The sequence below is a fragment of the Marmota flaviventris genome, chromosome 6 (genome assembly GCF_047511675.1).
Source record: "Marmota flaviventris isolate mMarFla1 chromosome 6, mMarFla1.hap1, whole genome shotgun sequence".
Classification (NCBI taxonomy): domain Eukaryota; kingdom Metazoa; phylum Chordata; class Mammalia; order Rodentia; family Sciuridae; genus Marmota; species Marmota flaviventris.
In genome coordinates, this window is record NC_092503.1 from 21,537,165 (window position 1) to 21,546,044 (window position 8,880).

At 38.9% G+C, this 8,880-nt stretch overlaps 1 protein-coding gene across 3 annotated transcripts in view; it reads right to left on the minus strand.

Annotated features, from left to right (window-relative positions):
- Stx11 (syntaxin 11) overlaps nucleotides 1-7,611 on the minus strand; it is a 45,748-nt gene extending 38,137 nt beyond the window's left edge. Inside the window, exons 1-2 of one of the 3 annotated variants that reach the window (XM_027938497.3) lie at nucleotides 7,407-7,611; nucleotides 7,103-7,295 (exon numbers count right to left, since the gene is read on the minus strand). In XM_027938497.3, coding sequence (XP_027794298.2) covers nucleotides 7,103-7,175 — 73 coding nt within the window. In that variant the 5' untranslated portion in view covers nucleotides 7,176-7,295; nucleotides 7,407-7,611. Of the gene's footprint in view, nucleotides 1-71; nucleotides 241-7,102; nucleotides 7,296-7,406 lie in introns of those variants that run through there. The other 2 variants (XM_071612951.1, XM_027938499.2) reach the window with 2 other exon arrangements.
- Nucleotides 7,612-8,880: the final 1,269 nt, after the last annotated feature.

Consider the following 8,880-nt stretch of genomic DNA (forward strand, 5'->3'; position numbering starts at 1 on the left):
GCCGGTTCCCGCCCCAACTGCAGTCAGCGCCCTGCTGACTGCCCGGAACCCCGGACACGCGGTGGCCTCACCCGTGCGCCCCCAGACGCTGCCGTGGGCGGCTTGGTCAAGCCCGTGAGAGTGTTTTCCGCTTCAGGCATTCCCTCCCCTCTTCTCTAGCCCCCAGGCCAGGAAGGTGGGCCCGGTCCGGGGCACTGGACTTGCCCGGGGAAACCCCGCTGAGCTGGTGACATTTGCAGTCCAGTGCGTTTCCTTGGCCAGGACGCTTGAAACTGTTGGGAGGTGGGTGTGGCTGCCAGAGGCTGTGGCCGGCCCTGAGCCAGCCCCGACCTGCGAGGCGGAGGCCCGGGAGGCGGGCGTCACAGCAACCTGTATGCAGCCTTCCCATGGCCAGCCTAGGACAGGCCAAGTGAACCTCGACGCCAGCCCTGTCCATTCATTCACTGGATAACACTAAGGCTGCCACTGTGGTAAAAGTCCTGCCAAGATTTCGCCCTCAAGGCTCTGGCAGTAAATTTAGTGTAGAGAGAGAAACGGAGAAAGTGTGTCTTATGTAAAACACACACACACACACACACACACACACACACACACACCCTGAGTTGATGGGGGAATGTCAAACCACGCAGGGAAGGACTGAAAGAGCTCCTGTGGCCAAAGATGAGAACAATTTGTACACCGGATTGCAACTCAAAGTAAAAAATATTCGTGAGTCCATTCTCGTATGAATAAATTATTGAATAAATAAATGGGAAGAGAAGACACCCCCCCCCCCCCGAATTCCAAATATTTTCTGTAGATACTCTGCTCCCAAGGAAGAGACTCTCCATTCTAAGTTTGGGCTGTGCATAGTGTCTCCCTCCAAAAAGTACAGCATGGAAAGGACGAAAAGTAGTTTTACAGGAGAAACCCAAGAAACACTACCTTATCCAAGTGCTCGAGGTCAACATCAACTACCACAAATCATATTGATGCTCTGTACCTTTGATATGGTGAGGTAAATGGTACTTTCCCTCTATGGTCTTCCTTCCCAAACCCATAACCCTGGTCTTATGAGGAGAAAAAGTCAAATACCCAGAGGGACACCCTTCAAAATCCCGATCAATATTCCTCAAAGAGGTCAAAGTCATCAAAAACAAAGAAAGTCTGAAAAACCACCACAACCTAAAGGACCTGAAAACTAAATATAATGTGATATCCTACATGGGATACTGGGACATAAGAAGGACATTAGGTAAAAAGTGAGGAAGTCCAAATGAAGTATGAGCTTTTGTTAATCAAATATCATGATTGGTTCATTAGTGTGATAAGAATATCATACTAAGGTAAGAGGGTAATAATAGGAGGAACTGGGAACAGAGTTTTTGAGAATTCCCTGTTCATTTTGCATTATTTTTGTAAATCTAAAACTGTTATAAAATACAGTTAACTTAAAAGAAGGAAAATATGAGGGGTGAGGAGTGCTACATTTTAAAAATGGATTTATTGCAAAGGCCTTTAAGATAAGAAAATCATTGAGGGAGGAAACAGTGTGCATTTTTGGATTAAGACCACTTTAAGCTTACAGGTATGCAGATATAAAGACTCTGAGGCAAGAGCCTGATTGGCTTTTTGGAGAAACATGTGTGGGAAGAATAGAGTAAGAGAGGGTGGGGCTAGAGATGGAGAACCTAACCTATAGGGCCTTACTGGTCATGGTAGTTTTAAAATTTTACTTTAATCAAGGTAGGAGACATCTAGAGAATTTTTAGCAGAGGTGTGACATGATGTGTCTGAACTGTTGTAATGAGGATAGACTAAGGGACAAAGATGGAAGCAGGTAGCCATGACAATTTTATGCATCACCTTGGCTGGGCCATGGCATGCTTAGATATTTGCCTAGACATTATTCTGGGTATAACGTAAGTGTGTTTCTGGATGAGATTAATACTAAATTGGTAGATTTAGTGAAGCAAATTGCCCTTCCCCAAGCAAGTGGGCCTCATCCAACCCAATGAAGGCCTCAATCAAACACAAAGGCTGAGTACAGGACCATGCATCCTCTCTCTGCCTGTCTTTGAAATGAGATGTCAGTCTTCTCTCACCTTGGACTTGGACTCAGACTGAAACTTATACCATTGGCTCTCTTGCTTCTCAGGCCTGTGGGCTCAGATTGGAACTCCGCTATCAACTCCTATTCTGGGTCTCCAGCTTGCTGAATGCTGTCTTGAGACTTCTTGGCCTCCATAACTAAGCCAATTCCTCATAAATACATTTGTATATGCATTAGCTAGCTAGCTAATCTCTTGATTGTTTTTGTAGAAAGTGCTGACTAATATGAAGCCGAAATAGTGGAGCTGAGAAGTGGTCAGGTTCTGCAAGGACTTGATGATCAATGAAATGTAGGATTGATAAAGAAGAGTTGAAGAGTTAAGTTTTTACTCAGGGCAGCTAGAAGAAAAGAGGCCCTTATGTTGAGATGGGGAAGACCGCCAGAGATGTAGGTAATGGGGTGGTGGGAGGTGGCAAGGAGAGGATTGTTGGGAATTAAGAGTTCTATTTCTGATACTCTTAGTTTGAAGTTGTCAGTAAGGCAGTTTGCTACCAAAATCCCTGGTTGGTCTTCTTGGATTTTTTTCTTGGATTTTTTCTGCATTTGATTTTGCAGAGATGGCATAGAACCCATGGCCTTGTGCATGCTAAGCAAGTGCTTCACCACTGAGCTCCACCCTCAGCTTGTCTTCTTTTTTATAAATTTTGTTGAAAAGTTGGCTCTCACCTCCAGTTTGGTTCTTGGTCTTATTGTTGTTTTGGTTTTTGTTTTAAGAAATGGGAACTCATGAGGACTATAGATAGTTCCGTAAGGCCAGCACTTGGAGAGGGACATGGTGCCATATGAAAACTTGTCATCATGGACACCACTGGCATTCCAAATTTTCAGGGTTTGTAAAGCCATCAGATCTCAGGAGTGGGAGGTCATTTAACGCAACCACCCATCTGAACTGCATGTGACACTGTCACAACCTTCAGCCAAGTGGTAATCCCACTTCCCCATACCATGTAGTAATCATCAACTACCATTTCTTTTGTTCCATGCTAGAGAATGTGTTTAACCTCTCCTCTTTTATTCTGATATATATATAAAATAAATTTCACCATTGTAACCATTTATGATGTACAATTCTACAGCATCAAATCCATTCACATTGTCAGGTAACTGCCACTGTACATCTCCAGAGCTTTTTCATGCTCCCCAACTGAAACTCTGTACCCATTAAATACCAACTCCCTATTCTCCCCACCAACCCTTCACAACCACCATTTTACTTTGGCTCTATGAATTTAACTACTTTCAGTACCTCATATAAGTGGAATCATATATGTATCTTTTTGTGATTGGTCTACTTCGTTTAGCATAAAGTCTTTAATGTTCATCCACATCATAGAAAGCATCAGAATTTGTTTCCTTTTTAAGCCTTAATAAATATTCCATTGTCTGTGTGTGTTTGTGTATGTATAATCTGATTTTTATGGTATGTATATATATTTTTGTACATATAAATATATGCTATATAATACATATATCATATATAAATATATATCATATATAAATATAAATATGTATGATACATGTATATTGTTTATGCATTCATCATCAGTGGACACTTGGTTGCTTCCATCTGTTAGCTATTGTGAATAATGCTGCTAAGAACATGATACAAATATCTCTTTGAATCCCTGCCTTCATTTCTCTTGAGTACGTACACAGAAGTGGAAGTGCTGGGTCATACAGTAATTCTATGTTTAATTTTTTGCAGAAGCATCTTACCATTTTTGACAACAGAAGCACCATTTTCCATTCATACCAGCAAGGTGCAAGAGTTTCAATTTCTCTACCTCCTAACACTTGTTATTTTATTAGCCTGTCTTTGATTTCTCCCTATTTGATACCCTGCACAGCACATGATGTTATGCGTGTGTGGGGGTGGGGGGGTGGGGGGAGAAATGGTTATCAACCCTGTCTGAAAGGAAAGGAGGTTAAATGAAGCAGCTGTGCTCAGCAAGCCCCAGCTAACATATCTTGTTCTAGATCTGCACTGTATCTTAGCATACCCACATGTGGCTAATTAAATTTAATTAAACTTAAACAAAGTTTAAAATTCAGTTCCCCAGTCTCATTAGCAGCATTTCAAGTGCTTCATAGTCCCCACCATGAGTGGCTACTATTTTAGGTAGTGCAGAATAGAACAATTCTTTTAATGTGGACAGTTCTTTGGCTACTTTATTGGAGAGTTTTCTAGATCCTTGTAGCCATACTGTCTTGTCTCACAAACCACATTTGGATATATTTTTCCAGAACTGGCTTACTTAAAATTTGAGTTGAAGATGTTTCTTTTGGGAGGGAGGAAATGCACTGCTTAAAAACCCTTTGTACATTGCTGGCTGCTCTGCAGTTCTAATTTTCATGTGTAAATATTATACTTCCATACTTGGTGGTCCCGTGTTCTGTAGCACTTGAGAATCCAATCTATGAAACTATTTAAGTCTTTTGCTACATCATTTGCCTCCTTTACCTACTAGACTATAAACTTCAAAAGGGCAGGGATTGTGTCTGTTTTATTTACTACTTTTTTCTCAAAGCCTCGCACAATGCCCAGACATTGGGGACTGTCAATACAATTTGTTGAAAAAGTTGTAGATCTGCGCTGTATCTTACCATAGTCACATGTGAAAGAGAGCTTAGGGCCCTGAATGGCTTTTTAGAGGGACATACTCAGAACTAATGAGACGTACAACTATCTCTCTCACTCTCCTATAGAAAATAGTCTTTTATAGAATGTAGACTTTAAATTCCTAGTTCCCTCTCCCCATTGTTCTTTCCTCTCTGGTAAAAACAAAAACAAAAACACCTTAAAACTAAATTTCTATGAAGATCTTATATAGTGCATGTTTATAAACACTTGCCAATGCTGAATATAAGGGGAAAATAAATCCTGTATTTCTATAAAATGCTGGCGTATGAGTGACATCTTCTGCTTGCTCCTCTAAATCCATCTTGTCCCTGCCTCCACCCGGCTTTTGGCCCTGGGATGCTGATCTGAATGGGTTATTCTAATGGGTACGTGTGCCCCATGGCTTCTGTTGGGTTTGGCCAGTAGAGAACTCTGGCAGGAGAACCGAGACAGGGGATGAGCTCAGGGAATCAATTTCAAACAGAAGGACTGCCTGTGCCCTTCCATGGAAGGTCAGGGCTTCTCTGAGCTGGTCTGCTGTGCATGACTCTCCTCCTCCTGGTTCTAGATATCCTTTCCCAGTGTTCCACTATAAGCCTTATCCCTGATTTTATAATAGTCCCCTTATTTATAAACCATGCTTCAATTATCCAAATTAGAATGTGCCATCATTTCCCTTTGGGACCCTAACAGAAGCAATATCCTTAATTAGTAGCAAGATTATATAGTCTCTAAAGCCAATCTCTGAAAGTTTTCTAACTGTGGTCCTTACAAAAGTGTTCCTTGATAATATTATCATATTCTTATTTGAATCCACTGGTTATCTTTATGAAGCAACCATATTGTGTGCCATATAAGATTTATATAAAATTTTCTCTAGTCCACTCAGGCTCAGAAAAATATCCACAGACAAATTCCTTTTGTATAGAACTTCTCTACACATAATGTAATTTATGGCAATACAAAAATGAGAATTGTGAAGAAGGTTGTTAAGGTTTTAAGTATTTAAATATCTAATAAGCTTTAAAGTGCTCATAGATATGTATTGAAATCTGCAAAATCGTCAGTACTGCAAATGAACCATGATTATTATATATAGCCTTACCAGAGAATGCAGATTCTAAAATTTGAAGCGCAAAATTTAAATGTGAATGTATTATTAGCAAATGCCAGATTACTAAAAAAAATAAAACTCAGAATGCTAATGCCAATGTTAAAGCTAAGCAATACTTGTTGTTCCCTTACAATGTACCAAACACTGCATTCACATTTTCATATAACATCTTATTTAACTCTCTACAAATTTAGGAGGCGCACAAAACTCAACCCCATTTGACAGAGGAGTAACTGGAGCCTTAGGGACACCTGTCCACCATTCAGGCAAATAGACATACTAGATTTAAATCCAGGGTCTGACACAAAAGTCCGTGTTTTTAACCATTAATAAAGAATCCAAGAACACCACCAAAGATTTACAGAAGAACCAAAACCAAGGACTTTTCAATGCAAATTACTTTTATCTTGTTATCTGCTCTCAAAGAACATTGTGGAACACTAGATAGACTGGGAAAACTTATTTTAAAACAGAGAAGGATACAACATATTTCCATGAGATATTTCTATATAACTCTCACAGTTAAGCAAATTTCTTGTTGTTTATAGGAAGCTCATTTACTTTTCCATGCATGGTACACAAAAGAGGGTTAGAAAATGAAAAGTGGAAATTGTTTTATTTTTGGTATCCATTAAATTTCATCCTTGCATACAAATCCCTGCAATGACACTCTGGACTTTTTTTATTTGAACCTAAATTTCAAGTAATTGAAAACTCTCCTCCCAAATATTTGCATACTTGTTTTAAGAGACCTGATGTTGAATCCATGCTGGCTGCTCCATGCATTCAAACAGACCAATCCTCTGTGACAGAAAATGGGTCAAAAAAAAAAAAAATCTAGTCCAGAGATAGTATAATCAATCTGCTAAATAATTCTTCATTGAAACCAATTTTTCTGCAACTATGACTTTACATAACAAGTTGCTAGCATATTTTAAGATAAGACTGTTACTCAATAGTCATTTCTGGTAAACTTTTTGCATCATTGTCCTCTCCTGCGGAACTGATAAAAAGTGAAACAGAAAAGCATACACAAACTGTAACAAAGAAGTCATGCGTTTTGTAAAAACTATTTCGCACTAATAAGCAAAAAAAAAAAAAAAAACTATTTCGGTCTTCAGACTCTAGATACTGGCTTTGCATAGGAATAATTAAGTTAGCTCTCAAGAGGTGTCCTTTTCACTGGTAGGGTAAATGTTTTTATATCATTTTGTTCATTTAGTTGAACTCACGGCACCCATTGAGAAAGGATACACTCTGCACCAAAAAGCCTTACCCTGAGGCGGAGACCTGGTTTTCCTCTCTTTTTCTTCCCCTTCTTCCATCTCATCTCCTTGCGGCAGCTCCATCTCTTTATTTGTCTTTCTCCCTTTCACACACTACTCAGATGGACCAATTCTTTCTCCTCTGATGGTTTATCATTTCTGTGAGTCCATGGACCACAGCCTGTGAGCATTACTTCTGTGATCCTAAAGAAAATTTAAGAGTATGGTATTGGCACCACAAAAAACAAAAGCATTTCAAATGAGGAAGTGATTAAAAGTGACATAATGAAACAGGTGTCTGAGCAGTGAACTCACAGTTGTAACCCGGAGAGTCTTCCCTTGATGATATCTGCCTGGGGTGATGATCTTGTGGAGGAGAACTTAAGAAGCAGATAGGCGTTCGTTCCCCTTTGTCCCCTGTCTCCTTACCTTACTCCAGTGCCCAAGGGTGAGGAAGAAATCTGTGGAAGGGGCTGCCTGGCCTTATATCACTAGGGCTGCTTGTTGAAAGCGGAGTGTCCTGGTGAGATTGCTTGAAACCCGCTGTTCTCAAGTGGGTGATGGACAAAGATAAATTATGAAACAGGAACTTTTGCTACAACTCTGCATCCCTAGTTGCAAAGGAACATTTACAAAACAAAAGTCCTCCCCCATGCAAATCAGAATGCATAATTGATTACGCTGCAAAAGTGGGTGCTGCAAATAATTTATTCATTCCTTATTTCTTCCATGAACCTGGTACAGCATCTCTCTGACTTAATGGATGAGCAGGAACTTCTTCAAAGAAAAAAAAAAAAAAATATATATATATATATATATATATATATATATATATATATATATATATATGCCTATGGCACCAAGTGTTGTTGAATCATTTCTACAATAATGTTGTTTTAATATAATGTAAATACAATGTCACTTAAATGTAAATATTTTATAAATTCCCTATGGCTACAGATCCTTTAAAAAACCATAAGATCCAAAACACACACACCCATTATACTAAGTGAAATAAGCCAATGCAAAAAAAATTTTAAAAGGCCAAATGTTTTCTTTGATAAGTGAATGCTGATCCATAGTGGGGGGATAGGGAAGAATGAAGGAATTTTGGATGGTGCAGATGGGAGAGGGGAGGAAGGCTGTGGGGATGGAGAGGACGGTAGAATGAGACAGACATTATTACCCTGTATACATGTATGATTACACTACTGGTGTGACTCAGCACCTTGTACTGCCAGAGGAATGAGAACTTGTGCTACCTTTGGGTACAATGTGTCAAAATGTATTCTACTGTCATGTATAACTAATTAGAACAAATTAAAAAAAAAGGTACCTCCCCTTTCCCTTCCCTTCCTGCCCCTGATCCCCTTGTTCTATTCTTCTGGTCTCCCTTCTATTTATTTTTTTTTTTAATTTCTTTAACATGTACACTCAGAAAAATGAGGAATTATATCCCATCTATGTATGATATATCAAAGTGCATAAATGCATTCTACTGTTGTGTATAACTGATTAAAACAATAAAAAAGAAATTGATGAAGTTATGTTGTTTTATTGTGTGCACATATGAATATATTATAATAAATTCCACTGTTATGTATAATTATAATGTGCCAATAAAAAGGAAAAAAATACACACATTAAAACTACAAAGTAATATAGTATCAATTTAATGTCATTTTGATGAAACAAAATCACAAAGCTTTGTCCTAAAAGTAGAAAAGCACTTTTGGACATTTTTGTATTTCACTTGTTGATGATTTATTTTTTAGTTTGAACACAATAA